The sequence below is a fragment of the Larimichthys crocea genome, chromosome XXIV (assembly GCF_000972845.2).
Source record: "Larimichthys crocea isolate SSNF chromosome XXIV, L_crocea_2.0, whole genome shotgun sequence".
Classification (NCBI taxonomy): Eukaryota; Metazoa; Chordata; class Actinopteri; family Sciaenidae; genus Larimichthys; species Larimichthys crocea.
The window spans coordinates 11240469-11266574 of NC_040034.1; the positions used below are offsets into that span (position 1 = coordinate 11240469).

The following is a 26106-nucleotide window of genomic DNA, read 5'->3' on the forward strand; positions in this document are numbered from 1 at the left end:
TAAAAAATTATAAAAAGAGAAAGATCATACGTTTAACTGATTATGTCTGGTTTTAGGGGGTGCTGCAGCCCTCTCAGCACCCCTACTTCCCATGTCCATGATTCTTACACATGAGATTAAACACTTTTAACAAAGTACTTATTAACTTACTGCTGGCCATCACAAACTCAAATCCCCACACAGTATTATTAAGGTATTAACTTCAAAAGTTGTTTCTGAAACCACGTCTGGAATACATCATTTTCTATATTTAAGGGTAAATAAATTAAAATATATGGTTCAGTGCTGTATTTCACTGGGATATGACCGTTAAGTACCATTTTAATGCCACCATATAAACAATTGCTGCCACCTAGTGGTCCCTATGTGATCAGATCAGTTCTTAACACTATGCACTGCAGACTGTTTCACTCACCAGCCCCTACATTAGGTACACAGTACAACAGCTATAAATTCTCCCATTACAATGTCTATAATGTTTACTTTTGACTTACACAGTCAGAGAGGTAATAATTTAACTATATGTTCATTACTGAGGTTGTAGTTTGCAGTGTTGTTGAACTTGACTGCATTATTTTGAGAGGCGTTTCTAATATTGTGGCCTATACATTTACATAAATGTGAGAGCCATGATATTACAAACAGCTCTCAACATATTGCTGTCAACACCACCACCCTCCATGACCTAAATAATAAACATAAAGTAGAATTACGTAAAGGTTCTCAGTCATGAAGGTCATCTTACTTGGGAAGAGAATCTGGGGCAACTGGACTTCGTTGTAGATCCGTGAAGACGTCAGAACTGAAGATGAGAGGCGAAACATCTTCACAGATGTCCAGTTGACCCAGATTTAACTCTTCTCTGTAAAGTAGAATCATTACCTTTATGACTGTCAACAAAAACAACTAGAATGACAAATTATGAGCTTCATTAAAGTAGAATTCCTTGCAGAGTGTTGTATTGGATCACATCAGATTGTTGTAATGATGTGGCCCATGAGTGTATGTTAGCAGCATACTACTGTTTTTGCCTAAATCTGTAAATTAAGGAATTCCGGGTGACCTATTTATTTCACTCGGAAGGCAGTTTTGTATTGCATTTCCATGAAGCTGAGGTATTTCAACAGTCTGATAAAAGCAAAAATTCAAATTCAAAGTAGGTATAGTCTGACTTTTAGTTTCCAATGTGGCTCAAGCTTAAAAAATGCAAGACTTCCCATAATGTAACCAACACCTTAGTTTCATTAGACCGTCCATGCCTGGTAAAGACTCCTACAAATTCTTGCAGAGAGATTTAAAAACCTCCCTCCAGAGCCACACAATACATTTAACATCTGTGCTCACAGGACGATGTGGTTTCTCATGACAAGCAAACTGATCTTTCTCTGTTAATCAGCGTAGCACCCTTTTAGCTATGTGGAAAAATATGCAGCTTCAATAATGCGTCACTCCGACTCTGTAAAACTCAGAAATTCAGTTAAGCAGGGTGTTGCTCATCTGATGAGTAGGCTAACACTGCCTACTCAAGTGGCAACTGACAAATAGTTACTAAAATAGCTGTGAGTGATGCATCTTTGGAGAATATTCAGTCAGTAATTGTTCAAATCAATCAAATCAACACTCAACTATTACAATTTTAAGCCATCTGTGCTCAGTGTCTCAAGCTCATAGCATGTGGAGCTGTATGACATTACAGCTGAAAGGGGCAGAGGACAGAAAAAAAACGGGTCAAACAATCCAGGACACAAATCTATTGACATATTTCAAGGCAGAAATTCGGTGTTACTTTGCTGTAACAGAAGTTTTCAGTCGACATTTTTTAAACAGGAAAAAGTAATTTATTTCAATATACATCGCATTTAAAACTATATAACATCATTTGTTTGTTTGAATATTTCACACAGCTCTTATCATGTAAATGTCCTGTAATTTTACAAAATAAGACGCAGCTCTGAAACAATAATAGGATATCCCGCCCTTTAATTACTGCATGATTCCTTGTATTTTACATAAAAGTAAGTATAGCTTCATACATTATTTTTGTTCTTTATAAAAGAAAAAAAAAACATACCTTTTCAAAGTCAGTTCATATGTTCTTTGATGAAAATAAAATTGATCCAACAGTAGGTGAGTGATTTTGATTATGTAATGCCTGAGAAACTGCTTTACGTCAGAGCAGAATGGACATAATGTTATAGTTCATTAATGTCGCTCAAAGGTCCATATATGCAGATCGACCACTTCAAACCATTCAGATGTACAAACTGTAATATATAATGAGCATGGAAGATACTTTGTATGTTGTTGTTGCAATGGAAGCAGACTGAAGAGCACAAAGGAAGTCAGTGCGAGAACAAAATATACGTTCCTGTCCGATGGTACTGCCAAAGCCAAAGAGAAATAATTTAGTTAAACCCCAATCAAACTTCTCCCTTGAGAAATGGCATATAACTACAATCCAAATAGCAAAGGGTTGTCTCTAAAATGTGCAGGACCATTGCAGTTAGTAGTCACAATATTGCACTATATTGAAAGAGAAGAGAAATCAGTGGGTAATAATCGGCCTGTAGTCTGTAGGCCAGCACCTGAGAAGGCCTCTAGTTCAGAACAAATTGTTCACAATATGTTGATGAGAGCACTGAGCGAAGAGAGGTCAACTCTCCACTAGGGGGCCTTCAAAGACCTGACAGCGATGACTAAGGAATCCCTTTTATCCATCTCAGAGTGCAGCGGAGTCCCCAGAGAAAACTAAACATGCTATGGTGCAACTGTAGAAGCAAAGGGCACAGCCCATTGCCATTAAGAGGTGAACAGTCATACTTGTTGGAACATAGACCCCATTTCAAGTGATAATTACACATTCATTGCCATTAAAAGCATGAAGGAATCCCAATATAAAAGCTGTCCATTTTTCATTTTTGCTTTACTGGGACTGGTAACCTGGTGGACATTGCGTTCCCAGCTCCCATATAAACAGTAACCGTTTACTGAAGACATTGCAGTGTAGCTATTACCAGAATTATCCTTATTTACATGGTTATCATGACTTACATTCTTTTGAGTAATCCGAGTCCCGTGGGAACTCTGGCACAAACGTAGGAAGCTCGCTAAAGCATAAGAAAATATGTCACAAGTCCTTTCATTTACACGTAAAGCAACAAAACAAACAAGGTGGCCTGTTCTCAGTTTGTGCTGCAAACTGCTACAGAGGACCGTTGCACAATGCCAGTTCAAAATCAGTTATTGCCTGTTCATCCCCACTCCCTATTTCACCACTGTAGTCAGGCAGGCATTTGTGAATAATTTGTGTGTGTTGGCTGCGCACTGAAATCAAACCCTTTGGTTCCCAGGGATGCACCAGTCTCTCTGAAGCAACAGAATCATCGCTCGTGGCTGCGTGTCTCTTGTCGTCTCTCTGCTCTGTCATCTGTAACAGCCTTACTCTGAAGCCTTGCTTAGCGGGTATGATGGCGACCATTAAATTTAACCAGAGCAGTGTGGCATTTGCTTTGTACACAGCTGTGGATCTGTCAGTTGCATATGCTCTTGCCGTGGCGGACTGTGTGCTTTCGGTGATGATCTGGGGTCAGATGCCGGCCTTGTCGCTGTAGAAGGGCGTGACATGAAACATGTAGCAGTGTGTGCAAACCCTGACAGGCTTCACCTGGCCATATCGAGGCAAAGGAGCAGAATGGGAAGAGCAGCGAGAGCAGAAGATCTGAAATGACACAATATGCTACGTATTAGTCACTACCTATAATGACGATTCACAATGTATGAGTCAACAGTTTCATCAAATACGCATTAAACTGAGAATTCTGCCACCTGGGCTGCATCAGTCATTGTACCTTTCCACAGCTTCTACAGTGATGCTTCCTACGGATGACAGTGAAAGGAGCCTTGCAGGCAATGCAGGAGTTGCAGGCTTCATCAGGCACCCAGTCTGGAGGGTCTGCACAGAGCCAACGAGAAACGCGTTAACACAAAGTAGGCCTGTCACTAGTCATCAGTACATCTGCTGCAGAGGAAAGGAACAGGCTGACATTTCAGCTAAACTCTGAGTGGGTCTGTTTGTGGATTTGCTGACCTTCGAACTGGCCCTCCCGCGCCTTGGCTGCCAATTCCGATGAAGAAATGGTCTCCTGGCAGAGAGCACAGTCCTCCAGCACTGCACTACGCAGAACAGGACCTACTGGAGACCACAGAAGAAGACATAAAACACAATAAACAGTGTAAAATGTGTGACTGATTACTGTTTGTGTTACAGTAGAGTTATAAACTAGTCAGAGACAATGTAGTACAGACTAGCTGAGGCAGACGAGGAGACATTACAATAGTAGAACATTTTGCAACATCTGCATGAGTGATTTTACATTCATTTAAACTAGAGTCAAAAACTAATCAGATAATTATTTTATCAAACAAAACGCTAGTATTTAGCTTTATAACTTAATTAAACCTGCAATAACTGATTTTTTGGCACTTGGGGGCAGCAGAAACACCACTGACATATCAAAACCTTTTAGGTTAATGTGGTGAAGTTAGAAAACAGTTGTTTATTTACACATCCAGCACACACAGGGCAATATTATCATCCATTTAGAGCGATGTTTCTGCCATCGGGCAAATGTGAGTCACTGTTTTAGCTCTGTTCTTGGTTTCTGCCTACTCCGGAGGAAAATATCTGTCTCTTCAGCTGCTAAATGCTCCAATATAGTCACCTAACGGTGTCTCTCTGCTGTTTGGTGATGAGCAGGTAGTGTACACTGGGTTTTTAGAGAGCTTTTTTTTTTGCTGCAGCTGCCTGCTGTGGCCAAAAACAACACAATGAAAGTGACGGGAATAAATCAAAACAGTAAAGTTGAAAGACAGCTAAAAAAGTGAAACTGATTACAGCTCCATAAAACTGATGGGGGCTGCAGAGTCGGGTAATATTTCTCTGTGGGTTCATCGCTAAGAGGGACCCCATTCATATTGTCATTTATTACATCGCTATCATAAAAATATCCATCATAGCTGATTTAACAATAACAGTGAACATAAAGTTTGCAGACAAATATAAAATCTTTACAAGTACATTAAATATTTTGACCGACAGGGTCGATTTGTGTACAGTATCTGGGCCAATGAAAACACTCTTAGTTACACAAAGGCAGTTTTGAATTCTCTGCATTATATTAATCAGGTAGAGAGGACGTATTGTAAACCCGAGACATATTCCTCACCTTTCTTTTGCTTATCGTTGTCACCCTGCTCACACTTGGTTGCCATGACTTCAAACAGAGTTTTGAGGATGCTGCGAAGGTCACTAGCATAGTTGGTCTGGAGCTGATCAGCAACACCTGCATCATGCCAGAACACATAATGGATATCAGCACGAGAGAGACAAAGAGATGGAGGGAGAGCGACGTACAGAGTGAGAGCTTTTACCTGATATGCAAACAAAGAGGCGGTGAATGAGGTCGCTGCTGCTGTGGAAGCGTGATCGGATCTTATTCCTGGCTGCCATCTTAGCATCTTGGATGGCAAGCTGGATCTCTTGATGGTCCAGATCTTCTGACGTCCCCGAGCTGGGAGTCAAACTGCTGACAGGGCTGGAGGGAGCAAGGGCAAGATCAATATTATTTTTTTCCGAACTCTTCAAATACAAGTTACAATTCATATTTAATCTTAATCTTTAAGATAACATGACTAATGAAGGATATAAAATGAAGATTTTCATCCATTCACCACACATTTCTTTACTATTTGTATGCACATTACAATTTGCCGGGTATTTCCTGTTATATATTAAATATACTTGCCAACATCTGACTAATTAAATCTACAGTCTACGCCAGGAGGCAAATTAATGCTGTCATCTGTAGCCCATACAGAAAGTGAGTGAGTGAATGACACTTCAATCAATTGCTGAATGTGAACAAAGGACAGCATAAAGACAATCTTTTCATCTATCACACAAAGACATTTTAGTTACGATCACAGAGCATTGGCAGGAAAAAAAACCCACTCACACACATGACAGTAACACACACTTTCATGCATGATTGGTTACCTGGGAGTGTATGCACTGCTTGACAGACTACATGTGGTGACCGACACACTCTCACAGTCACTACCTGACACAGAGCTGAGAGGAGAGTTCTGAAAACTAAAAACAACCAAATAAACAGTAAAAATGGAGAAATGAAAGAAGAACACAACAAACACAATGGTAAAAAAAAACAAAAAACACATAAGGTGACGTGCAAACACTGGATGAAAGCAACAGAATAATTCGCAATATATGATGAAATCTGGTGAAATAAAATTATTTTGTTGATGTTTTTGTTGATGCAAGACTGTGTCAGGGTCATATGTCCGCAAAAGAAAACAGATCACATGAAATAAAGCTAGAAAAATGACTCAAAGAAATGACATCACACCTAGAGCTCCTCCTGCTGTCCTCTTTGGTGTCCCTCTTCGAGTCTTTAGTTACTGGCTTTTCCTTTTCCATCTCCTTGTCCCTCTGTCGACCTCCGCTGGCCTGCTGCTTCTTTTCAGTCCCCAGCTGGTGGCTGCACAAGGAGGGTCCATCCTCTCCACTGGAGCCACAGTCTTGAGAGTGATGCCCTGGCCCTGGAGCCACCACCAGGCACTTCTCACAGAGCTGGAAGTTTGAATCCTCTTCCAAGGTCTCTGCAGAGCAGCGGGAAGAAGGGGGAGTCAACTGGGCGAGCTCACCTTTACTGCGAGGCTCGTGGCCTCGTGGGGGCAGCCGGCAAGCAGAAGATTGGATGACAGAGCTGGGGGCTGCTGTCTTACAGTGTTTGTCCAATCCTAGGGTGATGCCTAATCCGAGTCCCGTGGTCTCTGTGGTGATGGCATCCTCGTGGCCATCCTCACAGCTCCCACAGCAGACACAGGAGTTGAGCAGGCAGTGAGTGGCCACCAGGGGGCCACAGGGCTCAATCTCAGAGGGAGCGGGCCGTGGCAGCAGTAGCTTGTCCACGGCCAGCTCTGTCAAGCTGGGGGAGCGAGGGTTGAAGATGACTGTGGCAGACAGCTTCATCCCACCCATACGGTGAGCGACGACCTCAGCTGTTTCAGACGCTGTCCCCTCCAAACCCATCTCCCACCCGTTTGTGTAAGGCAGAGGTTCAGAGCCAGGAGCAGAGGTGCAAGGAGGGTGCTTTGCCTTTGGACAGTGTGTGTTCTGGCTGCGTGGCTGTGGATATGGCTGCTCTGACTGGGCCTCAGGGTACCAGCCGTTCCTGGTAGAGTCTGGCCGTGGTCCCGGCTTGCGGTGTATAGGACGAACAGACTCTGGTGCTTTGGAAGGAGAGGCGACACAACTATAGGCCTCTCTTGAGATGCTGGTTATGCTGTCTCCTGCCGCGTCCAGGTCATCTATAAGGAAGACCCTGTCCTCCTCCTCTACATAGATTCCTGTCCTTCCCCGGCTCACCAAGAGCCTGCGGGGAGAGGCCTCAGTGCTGGAAGCCCCACTTGAGCCTCCTGCCTCCCCTCTGTGGGGTTGGTGCGCTGGGGACTGACCCTGGCTGGGAGGCGACAGCAGGGTGGACATCTCGTCTCCCACGCGGTACACCATCATGTTGAGCTGCTCCAGTTCCTCCTCATCGTACTGCATGGAGCAGGCCAACTCGGCCTCCTCTGCCTCCTCACACAGCAGGCCCTGCTCCTGCTCCTCCTCCCCCCTCTCGGTTTCCACCTCCTCCCACCCCTTTTCCACTTCAGCCAGCTCATCCCCCTGGTTGGGACAGACAAACACAGCCAGATGCTCCTGCTCCCCGCCACTCTCCCCCTTGGAGGAGTCATTAGCTGGGCTGCAGGACGAGTGATTCTCTTGGACCGGAGCTGATGAGCTGTTTGTGGCCAGCTCCTGCTCTGTGGACAGCTCCCCGTCCTGAGAGATACACAAGTTTCTCTCCAGTGTAATCAACTCCTCCTCAGTCAGGGTCTGAAGCAGGTCTCTGCAAGAAATCATTGTAACATACTGATGAAAGAGGAAGATCATTTAGGAAGGATTCAACTATATTCTTAGAATATATTTACAGACGTTACCTGATTTTCTTCAATAAAGTGCGAAAAGGCCGGAAGAGCTCAGACATGTCCTCTGACTTTCGGTCGAGGTTGAGAGGTCCATCTGAATACACAACCAGCCCACTAAAAAACAAACATGTTTAAAGTTCTGTAAGAGGGCAGCAGGGACTAGAAAGCAAAGAGTTGGACAAAAGAATAGAGAGGACAGGCAACACTTACCACACAATGGCTAGTCTGGGAATTGTAAACATCAGTGCAGGTTCATAGTCATCGATCAAGTCTTGTGTGAGATAGCCCAGCTTCAGGGCCCTGAGACAACAGCACAATAAAAAAATGAACCCCTTCATCTCCACATATTAGTTAGATTCTGGTAAATTTCAGATGAAGTCAGCATTTCTCTAAAGGCTGTAATTAGTTTGTTCTTCTGTAAACTGACCTCTCCACAGTCTCACAGAAGAGCACGATCACCTCCTGCTGTACATAGTATTCTTTGGGAGACTTCACAGGCACCATGGCTGACACATAACTGGCAAAGAAAGTGGAATGTAATGACAATCACAGCTTTGTTGAAAGTTTTTGGCAAACTTGCACCAACAAATCCTTGAGAGGATGATAAATGTGGATTAATCTTGTTGCTACAATTGCCAATAACGTCTGCTCCTTCATTTACCTGAGCTCAAACTCAGCAAAAAGGCTGTCGAAATGTCGCAATGCGTCCCTCATGCGGTCCGTGTACAAGTTGAGGTCTCTCAGGGCCTGGTCTCTGGTGATGTTGCGTACTTCCTCCAAGCTGCGAGTAAGGTCCTTAGCCAAGGGTCTCATTGCTATACTCTCTATCTCCCTGTTCATGATAATGGAACCGGCAGCCAAACACTGCAAAAGAACATGTACATGAATAATATCGCCTTGTAGAGAAAATCAAACTGAGAAAATTAGGCCTACGATGGAAAACTTGGCAATCACAAAACACCACAATTGTAAAAATGAAATACAGCATTTCTATGCACATGTGTGGGACATAGCAAGGTTGTTTGCTCCCAGACTGACACTGGAGGGAATACACTACCTCAGCCCCAAACCACAGCTGCCCAGCCAAGTTGTCATGACGAATCTCCTCAGGGAACTTGACAGAGAAGTCTCTGTTGGCCCGGTCGTTGGGGATACATTCATCCATGATCTGATTGATAATGTTCAACACATTGTCCTGCAGATGAGCACAAGAGTGACAGAAAACAAAATTGAACAAACTAGTTAGAGGGATAAACATGAGTGAGTCCATGGAAAGCAATTTTCTCAGTGTTTACTTTGATTAACGTTAATGTTTGGTTAATGATCCAAGCTTCACTTCTTTCAAGAAGGCCATTGTATTGCAGTGTTTAAAGTCCATTGATTAGGGAGTGAATGAACACAATTTGACACAAGCACACAAGACCATTACGGTACTCGCAGTTACATTCTCCCTCAATAAAAACACTAAACTTAAGCCCATAATTCCAGCAGTGAAAATGCAGTGTCACACACAGCAAGAGCTAATCAAGAGCTTATGTGCCGCTGGCATGTACAACAGCCATAACAATGACTTACAATGAGCCTTTCACTCAACCACAGCTGCACTGTAGACTGTAATCTTGTCAGGCACAGCACTGCGTCTTTCTCTGCTCGCCCCGAGGAGAAAGATTAAAAAGCTTTGAGAAGGAGAGCTTAACCACCGATTCTTTTAAGGCTGTGTGCTGTATGTGTGTGTCTTGGCCCGGTCTGAGTATCACCCCACTGTCTGCGAACGTCTCCCAGCAGGGGACAGGGATAACCTTCACTACTGTTGGTTTCAAATCATCCAGAGGTAGTGACTCCAGTGTGATACCTGACACGCCAGAGTCACAAAACTGGCTTCAATTCTGTTTTTTTTTTCAGGTTCTCTCTTTCCCTTCCTCTCTCTTGTGCATGCCGTCTAACTCAATCTTTGTCCATCTATAAACACACACACACATACACATACTTGCCCGCCTGTTCCAGCAGGCCACACTGTAAGAACAGCCGTGCCAACATAATATGAGCAGCATGCCAGCAACCCCCACAGAGGCCCATGAATGAGAGCTGATAGCTGCAGTGGCAGGTTCAAGTGCAAAACTCTGGCTTGAGTGCACTTGTCTTCTATTCTTGGGGCTTTGGAGCTGTGGGGTATCATGCTGCTTAATTCATTCTCTGAAACTCGTGAGGAGGCATGCCACTGAAGAGACTCCTCTCTGAACAAGTAAGGGCTGAGAGTTTGCCGCTAAACATTTTTACGACAACTTGTGGGGTGTGACTAATCCGAGGTACGGACACATCCTAACTAACAAGAGCTAGTCATTCACAAGGGCTGAAAAAAAGCCTTTTAATAAACTCGGAATCAGAAAGAGGATGAAGAGCATGAGAACAACAAAAAGGCAGAGAAATAGAGAAGAAAAACAAGGTGACAGATTGGCAGAGGGAGGGATGGAGGGGGGTAAGTGATGACCTTATTAAGTGGTTTTCCCCTGTGTGCTGTGGCGGTGGGGGGAGGCCAAGGCACAACGGGCCACATGACGACCTCCCCTCCACCACCTCCAGCTCTCTCAGCAGGATACAGCATGGCAGCCATCACTCATGCACACAGCATCACCTTCTAAGGTTCTCTCAGCCCTGACCACGTAAAGACCCGTAACAATCACTTTTATCACCACATAGACTTAACATACAGTCATCATAAAAAAGGTGCAATATGTAAAAATTGAGACTAGAGTCTCCACCTGTCGGATTCATACTCCAAAAAACATAAGAGGAAAACATATCAGGTCATAACTGCTGCTAACAGTTAGCTCAGTTAGCCGTGCAGCTCTGGACTGGAGTCAGGTGAGCAGGCAACAGAAACTGTGACAGCAAAGTTTGTAAGGAAAATATGTGTAAGAATATTTCCTTTCTTGACATTTTGTGAGTTTATTTTGTTTATTTATTAGACTAAAACTTTGTAACTGGGTAACTTGAACTCACCACTCATAGACATCTCCCAGCTGAAACTATAAGGGGGAGGCCTGAGCTATACTATTAAGTATTGCCTCTTGAGGTACTATGAGACAGGACAGGCTGACACTAGCTGCTAACTTCAGTAGATATCTCTGCAACACAGTATATAAACTTATTATTTCTACATATTTTCTTTTGAATGTTTGAACACTTTAATCTCCTAAATTCATACATATTGCACCTTTAAGATAAAAAAAACACAGAAAGCAATCTTTGAACCAGTTCATCTTCCAAACATTCATCTCATTTAAAGCTACAGTTATAAAATGCCTCTTGATGAAGCTGCTCTTTTAACCATTTACTAATGACCACATGATACACAAAGTCTACTTATCTTATCAGCAAAGCTGCTCAATAGAAGAACCCAGAAATGATTGTAAGGCAACAGTCATATTTACCACGCCTGTTTCTAGGAAGGGCGTTGTCTATTTTAATCTTGCAGGCCAAATTAAGGTCCAGTCAGGTGGTTATGTTAATAAAAATAATCTATAAACTCCATAGTCGCTTCAAAGTTCAAACAAAGTTTATCTGAAGTGTGGCTTTTGTCCTGCCATCACTTCAACTGAATGCATATAAGAATGGATCTCTTAATGGTTAGAATATAAAAGGAGGAGCTGTGCTTCACTTAGGAGCTATTTTCATATATTATTTATAAGGAATTAATGAAACATCAACAGTAATTCAAACAGAACGAAATGTGTTGTCAGTGAAATCAAAGGCACAGAAAGATGTTGACTTTGAGCATGTTGGTTTCTCTCTGCTGACCTGACAGGATCTGAACTGGTTGACCAGCAGGGTACATCTCTGAGGGTCCTTCCTGCCATCGAGGCCGTCCAGCTCAGTGGCCACCTGATTCAGCTCTTCATCAGCATAGTAGAACTGGGCCAGGAGCTGAGGGTCCGTCCTCTGCACAGAAACACAAAGAGACACAAAGAGGTCATTTTCAACACGGGTGTTAGCTGATTATGATACAGATGACGCAATGCACAGAAACAGCACATTACAAATTAAAATTAGTGATGATGAATTATTGGGTTTGAATATAGTCTACCTCCTCTCTTTGTTTTGTGTGACCAAGTTTGTATGTTTGCTCTGCTCATTCATTGACTTATTTCTTAACATCCTGTACCACAACGTACAGTAGTTTGCTGCAACTAACCATTATTTTCATAATGACTTTATTTGTTGATTATGTTCATGATGGATTAACTGAATCGATTAAAATGTCTACAAAATCAAACCTAAAATCAAAGATGACATCCAAATGTCATGTTTTATCTGAGCAACAGTCCAAAACGAATGTTTGAGAAGTTGAAACCAAATAAATTTGGATTTTTTTTCTTTTAAAAATGGCTCAAAGATATTAACTTATGATCAAAATAATTCATTTTCTGTTAAATGAGTAAGTGATTAATTGGTTTGCAGCCCTAGTTTTCACAAATAGAATAAAATCTTTATTAATCCCTCGAGGGGAAATTATTTTTTCACTCAAGTTTTTACATTTTACCCGATATACTACACACACAAAGGGCTCATAAAAATGCAAATGTGGAGAGATACCCTACATACTTTGGTCAACGCTGGACTCGAATGGGCCACCTTTCCGGTTCGCAAGCCAAATCCCTACAGACTGATCTACTGCCATCCCACAATATCCTTAAGCTTATTTGTTGTATTTCATTTTGCTTTGACTTTGAATCATCCCACAACAAAAGCCTGACCCCTCTTTAATATACATGTAGCCTCAGCCAGACAGTCTGTGTTCTCATTCTGGGTTTCTTTTCATCATTCTTTACAAAAAAAATAAAAATGAAACTTGATATTGGGGTTTTCTGTCCACAGATAAATGAGTATCTACTCATAGAAATGTGAGCATCTCATAATTTTAGCCTCGAGTCTCTGTGAGTCTCAGTCACAGACATACGAAAGGTTTAGTTCCTGGACCGTAGGCTGCCATCAAATTTAAAACATCTCGGAACATCTTTCATTTAGTGAACCTCATTCCGATCACAGCAAAGCCCTGCGGTACAAAAAGGTTTAGTGTGCTTTCCTAAGTGCTTCTTAAGCTGTGGCCACAAATATCAAAGCATCAATGACCGTGAAATCACATGACCCAAACTTATATTTCAAAACAACACAATATTTACAGAGGAAATGACCGAATATAGAAGCAAACAAGGCTTCTATTTAACTATAAACAGAGTCTAGGCCAAGCTAAGCCAGGATAACTCTCATGTCTTGTTTAACTGTGAGAGATGTGAATAAACTCCCCAGTGTCCATCCTGTTTGTTGATCTTATGCGGTGAGTCAATTATTAATTTCAGCTGCAAAATTTAGTAACTGATGTCATCCAGCAACAACACAGAGCGAGTACAACACAATACACTCTTCATCTGCTCTTTTTTTAACCATTATGTCAACTAGTTACTCAGGAAAACGACTCGTGTTCATTCATTACACTAGTTTCCATGTGTTGTCCTTTGGGGAACTGATCTGTATGCTGTTTAGAGCTCTGCATGAGTGAAATAAAGTGTCAGGCATGGAGAGTTGTAGTCTCCAGAAAGCCAGCTTGACATGGTTTTCTAACTGTGGGCAAGTCAACACATGAATTTCCTATTATGTTTAGGAAGTCTCCTGGTTACAACAACAATCTGCTACTGCAGCACTAACAGGTGGAGGGTTTCACCTACTCCAGTTGTATATACCAAAAGTCTGAGTCTAATGCTTTTAGTCATCTTCTGCTTTGGGGATATAAACCTTAATCTCATGCAAATAAATCACGCAACTGAGAGAGAGCAGTCAAGTCAAGGCAATACAGCACAAACACCAAAGCTGCATAATACAGCAACATACTGCCGATCTGTAGGGACAAAAATAAAATCAGGTAAGTAGGCCATTGTATAGGCCAGCTTAACAACAGATTGCTCTCCCATTTGCCAAGGTACTCTGGTGATTTATGGGCAAAGACAAGACGTGGGTTAACACAAATTTACATTCATACAGAACAAAATTTCAACAAGTATAGGAAAATAAATGGCGTTAATTCTCACAAGAGGAGTTAACAAAGGTTAATATAGCGTGAAAGCTCCCCAGAACTGTAGGTGCAATTAAACAGCCTGGCTATGGTGGAGGATTATCTCCCACCATGCTCCCCTCACAATACACAAGGTAGGGAAGAGACAGTGATGCATAAAAGAACACAACAATTCATAATTGGATACAATTTTACAGGTCAAGCAAGATACCAAACACTTTATGCACTCTCTCACAAACACACACACAGACACACACACACACCATGGAGGGCTTGCGTTGATCGAAAGGTTAATGGTTTTGAAAATGGCGACCACATGCCGACGTGCATCATCACAAACCACATGGACCCAGTGACGGTACAGGAGCTTAAAAGGACAGCATGACTGTACAGACTGGAAGAAAGGAGAGCTACACCGGTAAACAGGCTGGTTTGGCTGCCTCACGTCGACTGTCTGGAAGTGGTTTTCGTGAAGTCAAAACTGAACACTGGTATTTACCGAAACCTCTTACACAGGACTCTTTCCCTTAAGTTTGCAGTGCTTCCTGTTGCGTGATGCTCCCTCTGTGGGCCCTCGCCTTCACTCTCTGAATATGATACATGGTGCTGTTCCCTCACTCCCTCTCATTAATAATGAAACAAACAGCAAGGAGAAAACACAGAGATATAAACTACAGCTTGGGTACTTGTCACATTATTACTGTAAAGGGGAAAACATATTTTGAATATAATAAAGGTTATATAGAGGCCTGAGATACGTCACAGCACAGGACTAAAGCCTAATCAACATATCTGAAGTTTTATTTTTTGTCATATTTTTGTTGGGTGCTAATGCAGTTGCAAGAGGGATAATTAGTCATTTGTAAAAAAAAAAAACTAGTATGGTCCTTTTAATGTGTGATTTTTTTCCCACTGGTAAATCAGAGCTACAGCAGCGCTGGATTAGAGCAGATTGCCATTTCTGTTCTTGGCCAAAAACACTTCAGTGGAGCAGCTACTTGCCAACATAAAACCCAGTGTGTCCCGCAGAGCAAAATCGATAATATTCCTGCACATTTAGCTTGTGTGTGAATTTTGATGTCTCTTGGAAGAACAATGCAGAAAAGGCATGTATTCCAGACTAAAGCAGGCAACTCTTGAGTTTTACAGCAGGCAAATATAGTAAGTTTTTCACACTCTTCTTAAGTTATTTCCTAACAAGGTCAAATAAATGCTCTATACTGTATATATATAATGTGTGAAGAAATACACAGACACAAGACCAAAACAAATAATCAGCAGAGAGAAGGCTGTAAATAGTAATATTGATAATTGCATTGGTATTATAATAATAGGAATAAACGTAAGTGTGTTTCTATGAATGGGGAAATGAGCACAAAGGAAATCTTAATTAAATACAAGGAAGCAAAAAACAAACACTGCAACATCATCTATTTCTCTTTATGTCCATATTTAATCTCTGGACAGTGAAAAAAGCAATGATATCATCAGTCAGGACTCAGATTTGACCGAACTTTGCACAACTTCCCAACAATGAGTGAGTCTATGATACAAATGTCATGACGACCACACAGGAAACAGGAGGGGGAGACAGTGAAAGACCTTTTTCTAGCCCAGGCACAACACGGTCCAAAGAGTGGCGGCATTCATTTTGAGATTTCCGAAAGCATATAGGCCAAAAGCTGACGGAGGAAGAAAAGAAGCATTTGAGACAGACGGCATCCTATAGCCTCCTCCTGCTGCATTCCTCACACGAGAGGGAACATTCCTGCAGCATTGCATCACGGGGAAAAAAAATCAAAGGCAGGCAATGTTCGAGACATGCTGTTTTACTTATAGATAGCATGTCTTGAGCTGTTTGGTCGACAAGTTTGGTGCACAGCTGAATCGTCATTCATCGAATATTAGAAAAAAGGCATGAAAAGATAAGTCAGCGATGATCAGGAGATGTCTACCTCACCTCTATTTCTGACACTAGTGTGGGAACCAGGAGCCGATAGCACCAGCTGTTCATAAATTTAACCTTGGCCTAGTTATAAAGTGAAGATTAACGTCACTTGATTTAAAACGGGTTGAACCACACAAACTAGTTCTTACTCAGAGATTAGTTACAAAGCTAACATTAGCATCTAAAGTGAAGACTAACAGAGGTAATGGTCAATATATAAACACAACTTTATAACGCTTTATCGTTTTAGAATGTTTATTACATTATGTATTATGCAAAAGTTATAGCAACAACTTAACATGGTTAACTGAAATACCAAATAACTTAATAGAAGTTAGCATACTTAAATATTTCTCACTCATTCCAACTCTTAAACGCAAACATTTCTCCATGTATGCACAGATAAATAAAACAAAGTAATTCCTACATTTACAGTAACGTGTCATATATTGTTTGGCCCCCTACAACAAGCTATATTTGGCAGGTATGTTACAGCTTGTAATACTACAGGGACATCCTGTTTACGTAGCTGATTGTTTTTGAGTCAACAGCGCTTACAGATGCTTCCTGGCAACCGATTTACACGTTACAAAAGCCTCTACAAGCCGAAGTGTCCTGGGTCACGGCAAAAGTCAAAGCAGTAATGCTACTTTATTATCTAATCAAATTAAGCACACTTAACGCCTCTAAATAATGAGGGCTATAACTGTCTCTTAGATATAAAGCCATGCATGTGATAAGATACAGCCTAATCCTTTGTTTGAAATTCAAATGTAAAGCCTTTAACATTAATGTTTACCTTGTTACGTGGACTATGAGTCACTGATAATGTTGGACTCTGAAAAGCAAAAAAGGCAAGCTATCTTTTGAAACAAGTGCCTGTTTTCATCTGCTTACATAACACTGGGTTGGCAAAGAGTGAAGTATGGGCCTTGACATTTACTTTACACATACAGACAACGGTTTAAAAAAAAGAAGACATGGCCTTACAATAACTTGCAACTATTAAAAAGTTCAACTCTACTCCATCTACACTCACAGAATGAAAAAGTCAAAAAAAACCCTAAAAAAAACAAGTAATCAATTGAAGAAACTGAAAAACAATAGCCTACCTCCCTACGAGCAGATTATATTGTTTTAAGTAAGTGTGTGAACATCTGGAAATCTGACTCCTGAACTTGCGAGTTGTGTCATCACCACCAATGACAGTTCTACCTTGCGTAAGGGAGGAAATGATTCAGCAGATTCAGCTCTCGTCCCCTGTGGTGTGCCACTCTCCTGTTATACTCCTGCTGTCAGTTGTCCTGGCTGCCCTCGCTTTGAGATGACTCAAAAACTCTGTCCAATACAGTCACAAACCCATCATTTCAGACTATTAGGCTCCCACCACTTCATCCAGGGTGACAATTATTGTTAAGCGCCCTCAATCACAACATTTCACAGTGACTTGGTGAGATTTCTGCCCCTTTTTGTTTAACGTTAAATCAATAACAGGCGATGACAGTGTGACTCTTATTGAAACGTGTTACAGAGAGTTGCCCGTTGCTGCTGCGATGAACATCATCTCATTCAGCTTTCTCCTTGAGCCGCCGATTCTAGGCTTCATTTCTATTCAGACTGTGCAGATGATGGAGGCCGTCAGGCTAATGCTTCATGAGCGTCCACAGCATCGGTGCGTGCACACTGAGCCCACTTAAGGGACTTATGAGAAACCTTGCCTCTGCCCTCTATACTCTATTGCAGGCTCAATTTGCTGCCTTCTGGCTGCTTTCCAAGGATCAGAGGCAAATATTGTAGAGGGGAAACCAGTTTACTCTGCCTCATCCAGTCAGTTGGCAGACTGGCAAAAAAGCAGCCGGATACAGTTCATCACCTTATTTATTATTCAGGACTCAGCATAAAAGCCCTGGCATGAGCGAGCCAATCGTTTTGGTAACAAACAAGGAAACTTCCTCGGCCATTATTTATATTAAATTTGGCAGAATAAAAAGTATTCTCTCTCTAAGAATGCAGTGTTATGCTGAAGTAGCTTCGGATGTGTTGAGTCATTCCTTTCATGTTCAGCTTGCATCAGGAGTTTTTTTCCCCGCCTCACCTCTGTGCTGTTTTCCGCAACTACTAAGCTAAGTTATTGATGATGACCTTTCAGGCATAAACTCCAACTGTCTTAAAGTCACTCTGTTCACATTTTAATTCAGATATATTTGATAAAAGTGCAATTAAATAAATGTAAGTAATCACTGACTGTTGAGGAACATTTCTGCACCAACCCAGCTCAAAGTTGGATCCACAGCAGACTACAGACTTAACTCAGCTCACTGACTCAATATATTCAGAGTGGTCTGCCCATCTGGACTGATAGTATAATCTGTGTGCTTGTCTCCTCAGAGTGATGCCCTGATCTGGCATTTGGACTAAGCAATGACCTGTGCATGTGCCTGGCACATGGTTTAGCACGACAGGCCGAGGTGACACAGGAGGGCGCAGGGGATTTAGGTGGGTACAAAGCGTGTCCAGGATCCCCTGATGGTATTGTGGTGACACGTGGGGACACCCCTCTTCCGAGCAAACCACAGGGAAGTTCTTATGCAAGAATAATCTGGTTATACAATCCAGAGCTGGCTACAGAGGGGATGAGGGGAAATTTTGATTTACAAAATCACCAACTTGACATTTTTCATGAAGTGTATGAGACGCATGTCGACTGTCTTTATCCAAAAACTCCAGTGATGGAAAATACTGGCATCTTACTGAATCAAATGAAACTCAAAACAAACCCACCTATGCGCTGTCATGATTCCTACGTGCAATTTTGACCTGCATCCCCATTTCACGGTTGAGTGCATGACTCACAGGCCAGGCTTATTCTGTCCACCATTCATCGTTATGAACACTGACTGAGAGCTGGCGTTGCCCAGGCTCTTTCAAATTACACACGATGACAGCCGTGGACAGTAAACACGCAACTATGATTGTTATCTGTGGAAATTAAATCCATGCATGTCAACACGCTTGTGCAACTGGGACTGCGCCTAAATTTGCACCGCTGTTAACATCTCAACCAGAGTAGCAAAATCAGTAGTAGTAAAAGAAATAAATACACATTTATTAAACATGTAGCAGCAGATACGGATATATGGATCTTTTTACCTGTCCAAATAAGTTTATACCCACAGCAAAGATATATTTTGCGTAGCTCTAATCCAAATATAATCTTTCAGCAAACGCCAGTCTTTTTCTAAAGATGGCACTTGTGTTATTGCTTGACATTACTGACTTTACGTTTGTCACTCCTCTCTCTGGCACATGAAACTATAAGATGAAATAACAGACATCTTTTAACGTTCACCTATTGAACACACACTGTTTTCCATTAAAATGTGAGCTAGAATATCAGTGTTTCTTAAAAATGTTGTTTCAATTTGTCAGTACTTTAGGATTTCTTAATATCCCAGCCCTAGAATCCAGTACGGAGAAACGCTAGAGCTGCTAAAAAGCGACATCCTCTCATCTTATCCCCTGCCAACTGTAAGCAAGGCCAAAATCTAATCCCAAAAATACAAGCCTACTGTTCTCCTCCTCTCCCTCCCATTCTCCCATGCTGCTAAGACAGAGCCCAGAGCAGGACGGGTGGCGTTTCATTCTCTGGCTTTTCCTGGAACAGTCAGACTCATAATATAGACAAAGGGCACCTTGAGTGCATGCTTTATGTTTATCATTGGTGAAAATGGAAAGGAAGGATTTTAAAATCAGGGAGGGTATAAATTATTACCAGGTGTAGATAATGAGTGTAGCCTCTCAGTCGATACCAGGACTAGCTGATTCTCTGTGGTACCTTTAAATCTCACCTCTTCATCCACAGCTACTTTCCTTCAATCATCGCTTCCCCACACCTCGGACAGTGGGCCCTGATTCCCCAATCCTGCAATAAATTTAAAAAGGCCTTCAATCGCCTGGCCTGTCTCGATCTGCACTACGGTCAGCTCTCTAAATCCCGGCAGCTGACACCAAATCAATTACCGCATGGCTGGTGGGTAAGCAGAATGGGGCATCCACCAAGAACTCCAGAAACGGGGCTAAATATGAAGCCACGCTGCCCACTGCTCAGCAGTTTGCTGTTCTCTCTTCCGTCAACACAACGTGTCAGCTGTGCAGAACCAACTCTGCAAAGACAAGATCCTAATTGAATCTGGTTTTGGCTCTTCTGCTTGCATCCTAGCAATATTCACAAACAAATCAGGGTAATGACAAATGACAAATGAAGGACAAAAGATAAATCATGTAAACAACAGCAGAACCGACTACAGCTAGGCCAGTCATACCCTGTAGTGGCGCATCATTACTGAGGAAATCAAACTGCCATGATTCACCAGTTCCTGAGAGCTGATAAAATATATCAGACAAAAAAGCGCTGATGAAAATGTACATGACGATCCAGGATATTCGTCTATAATTTTAAATTTCTGTAAAGATTTTATATTATTAACTTGGAGAAGTACCTAAATATTGACAACAATAATTCATTTTAAATTCATCAAGTCTAAACTGAATCAATTGGGGCTCTAACTAATGACTATTTTCATATTAATCTGCAGATTAATAAATCTAAAATCTAAAAATTGCTCAAAGATTTCTCAGTTTTTTTAAAATCACACAGACAAAGATAAGAAGTAAATCACACAGCTGGAACCAGGGGATTTACCAAACTGATTGATAATCAAATTAATTGTGGATTGTGAACTGACTAACCAATTAATTAACTCATTGTCGTAGAATTAATGTGTATCAACCTAAATGTAAAGAAGATTTTTTTCTATACAGTGACATACAGTATTCTGTCAGAACAGACCAAAATCCTTTATTTAAAATATTTTATTTAAAATTCTTAGCACTGTCACAGATTGTTTAAAAGCATTATCTAACAACCCCGTCTCCACATCTGTACAGATTTTAGTAAGTTTATAATCAGACATATAGTTACAGTTTCCTTTACTGTTTTAAGCATCAACACAGCTGGAAACAGGAGCAAAACTGGCTCCTGAGTGAACGATAAATAAAAAATGTGCTGCTTTGTCAAGACCATCAGCTGTCAACATGTCAGGTTTTCTCCCTGACAGTGGATAAACATCACTAAAGCATCTTTCATGGTGGCTTGACAATGATTTATGACCACAGTGAATACTTACACGCCTTGTTGTGTTACAGTAACGTGTCGAAATGATTTCATGTCTTAGTTTCTTTAAACAAAAACAGATGATTTGATGTGATTAGGCCTTAAAATAGTAAATATATGGAGATTAAGCTTTTGTTTAGAGCTGAAATGATCAGCCCAACAAGGTTTTTAATACATGATTAACTTACATGATTAAGTTATTTTTAATACACAAATTCATTTGTTCTTGCTCATCAAATGTATGTATTTACTGCTTTTCTTGGGTTTTATGGAATTGAGATCAGCATTTTCCACATTTTTGACATGTCATAGAATATCTGATTATTTAATTAACTGAGGAAGTAATCTACAGGTTAACTAATAATTTAAAAAATCATTCAATATTGTCTTACTGTATGTACGGTTTGCATTATACTGTACAGGGTTTGTTTTTGTGTCCACTACAGTATGGATTTAATGTTTCTATTATCTCTTCACTGATATACAACTTTTTATTACTTTCCTGTGCTGTGCAGTCATATGTACTGCCGGGAAAAACGTTTGCCTTTACAAGCCAAGAGCCAATACGTTCCAAATTTTACTATACTAAAAGATAAATAGAAGATACTAAAGCTGCGTTACAAGCAAATTCTTTCAAATCTATAAGCATGCACTTCATGTGGAGATAAGGCACCACCAACTGAGCTACACTCTATGAAAAACGTCTATTAAAATGATGTGATAAATAAATAGATTTTAGATTTTTTTAGCGAAATAAAAGGGTAAAATTAAGAAGTTAAAGAATTGTTCTTATGATCTAATCTGTTAAAGATTTCGTGACCATTAATTACAATTCTATTGTTCAAAAATGAAGATGTCATTTTGTCCTAGTTCTGTCAGATGCTGGATGACCTTATCCAAGCAATCGGGCGTTCACATTACATATGTTCCTACCTACATTGTTACACGCTGATATCTGTTTGACATTTCGATAAGGAGGAGGCGAGCTCCCATCGCACTAAACTGTCCGGTGGGGAGAAACGGGGAATGAGAGGCAAATTAGTTGCATCCTGTAGATGGAGGCGAGTGTGCCCAGCCTGGTGTGAGCTGAGAGCCCGTCACACTGACAGATGAGGCGGTGTGGAGCTGAAGGTCAGCTCCTGAACGCCTGATGGAATAACAACCATGAGAGGAACACAGAGCTACAGAGGAAGTGTACTGGTTTAGCCTCCTGACATCTCTCTCTCTCACGCCATCAGTCACTCTGCAAGTTTGCCACTGATGAACGAGGGGTGAGGAGACAGTGGCCATTTTGGCTGCTCGGAAACCTGAGCCAGGTCTCGTCTTTGTTTGAGACTGCGGGGACGTGTGATGAAGCAGATTTTTATGAATACTTCTCCCCTGATTTCACCCTCTCAAGAGCTTCTTTGCTTTCAAACTTTTGCCTACAGAAGGATAAGGAAAATAGGGTTAACTATTAACACGAAAACCAGCCAAACCAGTTTAAAGGCCTCAGGGGAATGTAAAAAAAAAAATCTGTGAGGATATACCTCTGGAAAGTGTTCCAGAGGTATATCCTCACGTTGGGCGAGTTAACCATTACACTTTTCCTCAACAGCTTTACAGAAACCCGGAACAATCTGTAGATTACATGTTCATCTTTTTCCATAAGTTGGCACTTTGATGTCAGAGTCAGGCAGAATAGACAGGTACATTATGTCCCGCACAGAGCTGCACATTCCAGGAAGGGATTGTGTAGCAGGGGGCAAAAGAAAGTCCTCTTCAGTGGGACTTATCTGGGGAGGTAAAAAGCAGCTCTGGAAATATCAATAGCTCCGCTTCAGTCAAGGGAACATGCTGATTCGACACTTTTCTGTCTCCAGGAGAATATAGTTCAATAATAAATGGCTTACTGTTGATGCAAAATGACAACGCTATGCAGTGTTCAACTATAAATGCCAGAATATGTGGGTTGGGCACAGATTTTAATTAACACAAATATATTTTCTCCCTGTGCGAAAAGAGAGAAAAGACTTGCGAGCTTAGCTGCTCAGTAGCAGGAGCATAAAGTGATCTGCACCCTCCTTTCATTACTGTTGTGTTTTGAGGCCGATTGGCATAATTACAGAGGCTTTTAGCACTTTTCTATGGGCTCCTTTAAGGCAAGAAGTGGTCATTTAAAAAACCCACAGACTTATGTGTAATTCTGCTAATTCCTACCGTGGCCGTGATATGGCAGAAAAGGCACCGATGTAATAGCTCAGCATTTCAGAGTCAGTAGTCATTCATGAATGTGACAATACTCTGGTGAACCCCAAACACTTAGGCCTAAACCCAACAATGGAATACCGAAATGCTGCGACAGCAAACATGGTCAAACAGAGAAAAGAAGAATGACGCAGGTGCGTGTACGTGGTAAAGAGCAGGTAGGTAATATATAATCACAGGCATTTTATTTGATCCCTGTCTGACATTACTGCTGCAAAAACTCCAAACACTGTTATCGCTTGATATGGAAAGGCGCTCGTCTTCTATTACCAGACAAACTGACTTATCATCTTATACCGCCAATTAGAAATACATGCTGACACACATTAGTTAAGTAAAGCAAAAGACTGTGATTTTATATAACACCGCACCACTGTCTTCAACTTGTTTAAGCTTCTTCAATATATTTTCCACAGTAGAAGAATCTGCTTTCGTAACTTACAATCTACAGCAGTTATGGTCGCAAGGTCAACCATTTATGTGCAGCTATTATGCCAATACACTGAAAGGACGCCATACATTAAACACACTGTCATCAAATGTTAGTCAGGCATGTTGATTTGCGGATTAGAGGAGAAAGCTTTACACCTTCAGCCGCTTTATCAAAAGTCAGGGTTTTTAATCGAGTACAAAAAGTCAAAGGAAATCATTTTTTTTAATTCCATAATGTTCTTATATAATCTACAGCTGATAATAATAATAACCTTCTTGTACCCATTCAAGAGGCGACATTAGAATACTGAGTAGTATAAGTGGTGTGTATCATTTCACAAAGTGCATTTCAATGGAATATTTTGCTCAATCTTTTCCCGACAAACTTTTCATAAGAGCGCATGAGTAATCAGGACATGGTTATGAGGAAGCACCTGTGAAGCAAGCAACTGTGAACCCACGTCAAATATGACAACACTGAAAGCAGAATTCTCTAGAAGCAGACCATGTAGGAGGATCTCAATTGTATCCAACTTCAGCACAAAATCTGTGACGGCACTATAAGAGTGTATATACCGATCAATGACAACATGCCTCAGATTTATGCAGTTTTGTGCCGCATTAAGCACAGTATTTGACAATCCCTCTACCCAAAACCTAAAAGTTGACAATAATTCTCTCCCTGGAGAAATATTCATCCTAAAAAGTGCTGCAGTTGGCACATATTAAACTGTTCATTTAACAAAGCGACCAAGCCTTCAATACTCCCTCTGCTGTGTCAGGCATGTTTCCACACTGTGAGCTTGATTTAAAGAATCACAGCACATCCATTACGAGCAAACCCCCCCTACCCCTCCTCCAAAAAAGGTGACGATTTTGCCTACAAATTGTCTGTCCAGAGCCCGAGCTGCAGCTGATTTCATGCTTTTAACACCAATTTATCCAGTTTTGGGGGGTGATATCAATAAACAAATTAAACACATTCAAACGCTACAGAGCTGAAACAATTAGTCATTTAATGAAATCATTCAAAAATGTTGACAATAAAGCTTAAACGGCAGACATATTATCTGGTTACAGCTTCTAAACTGTGAGGTATTGCTGCTTTACTTTGTCTTACGTGATAGTAAATATATTTGTACTTTGCACCATTAAAAATTCATTGAGAAAGTAACCAGCAAATCATTTTATAATGAAAATAATAATTAGTCGCAGCCCTAAAAATGCTTAATACCTATTTTCATTTTAATCTCTTATTGTTGAAAATGATTTTATCATTCATTTCCTCCCCATTATTTTTTTTATTTAATTATATCACTGTTGCTGTTCTCGTTATCACTAATCTTATTGTTATTATTAAGATTTTAAGACTAAAAACGCCTAAAATAAACTCACTTTACCTCACATTTAATGACAATGTCAGCTGGAGACAGTCACCATAATTCAGTGTAAACTGCCCAGCTGTGGCATTGTTTAGCCCTGACTAGCGCTTGAAAACAAAAGCATCAACAACAACAACAACAAAGGGAGAGCTGCAGCTGGTTCATACAGTGTACAACATCAGGATCACGGGCTAACGTTAGCAGATGTGTGGCTGTGTGAAGTGATCCGGTTTTTGGGTTTTTTGTTTTGTTTTTTTTGCTAGCTATCTCCAAAGCTATGCATATTTAAAAAAAAAAATGAGCTGACACAGCATGTGAATCCAAGATAACTTACCTTGGGCTTATACAGCCACTTTCGAAAGCGGTTCATCGTTATCTCGCCACCTTCCTTTGTCACCGACCCCTCCTCTCCTCCTCTCCTCCTCTCCTCCTCTCCTCCTCTCCTGTACCTGTGCGTGTCTGACAGGAGCAGCAGCCGTTGGCTTTGCTAACGCTAGCTAGCGGCTGGTTGGCTCCCCACAAAATAAATAATAATAAAAAAAAACACGATAAGTTGTCCTGAACGTTACAACGCGTCTATGAAAGGCGATATTCGAAAACGACGGCTTATTTCCATCTTCCCTGAATCCCCCCGAGGTCGGCTTGCCTTGTCTCTTCTTCTCCCTCTCTTCCCCGCCCGGCCACTTTCCAAGTCCCGACGCTACAGACTGGCGGAGCAGCGACGGCTCCGCTGTTCTCTGCCCCGCGAACGTTGCTCGATGACAGTCACGTTGACAACATTCACCTCCCACTTTCCCAGCGAGTG

At 41.3% G+C, this 26106-nt stretch overlaps 1 protein-coding gene across 3 annotated transcripts; it reads right to left on the minus strand.

The window, feature by feature from the left end:
* Nucleotides 1-1815: 1815 nt before the first annotated feature.
* On the minus strand, nucleotides 1816-26106 carry zfyve28 (zinc finger, FYVE domain containing 28). Of its 3 annotated transcripts, none has more exons than XM_010734182.3 (14): nucleotides 25636-26105; nucleotides 11851-11991; nucleotides 9110-9247; nucleotides 8714-8916; nucleotides 8480-8569; nucleotides 8263-8352; nucleotides 8065-8166; nucleotides 6426-7973; nucleotides 6056-6151; nucleotides 5431-5594; nucleotides 5226-5342; nucleotides 4088-4189; nucleotides 3849-3952; nucleotides 1816-3718 (listed from the first exon to the last, which is right to left on the minus strand). In XM_010734182.3, exons 1-14 carry the CDS (start codon nucleotides 25669-25671, stop codon nucleotides 3587-3589), a joined length of 3063 nt encoding a protein of 1020 aa, XP_010732484.2. In that variant the 5' UTR covers nucleotides 25672-26105; the 3' UTR covers nucleotides 1816-3586. The 3 variants fall into 3 exon arrangements, with proteins under 3 accessions (XP_010732484.2, XP_010732483.2, XP_019132656.1); XM_010734181.3 differs by having other exon boundaries at nucleotides 4088-4192; nucleotides 25636-26104; XM_019277111.2 differs by lacking the exon at nucleotides 6056-6151 and having other exon boundaries at nucleotides 4088-4192; nucleotides 25636-26106.

Excerpts from the sequence above, each read along its gene's own strand:
- zfyve28 (XM_010734181.3), bottom strand. The coding sequence starts at position 25,671 with ATGAACCGCTTTCGAAAGTGGCTGTATAAGCCCAAG. Across the intron at positions 8,917-9,109 it reads AGCTGTGGTTTGGGGCTGAG|TGTTTGGCTGCCGGTTCCAT; the intron begins GTAGTGTATTCC and ends GTTCTTTTGCAG. Across the intron at positions 3,719-3,848 it reads ACTGTAGAAGCTGTGGAAAG|ATCTTCTGCTCTCGCTGCTC; the intron begins GTACAATGACTG and ends GTGTCATTTCAG.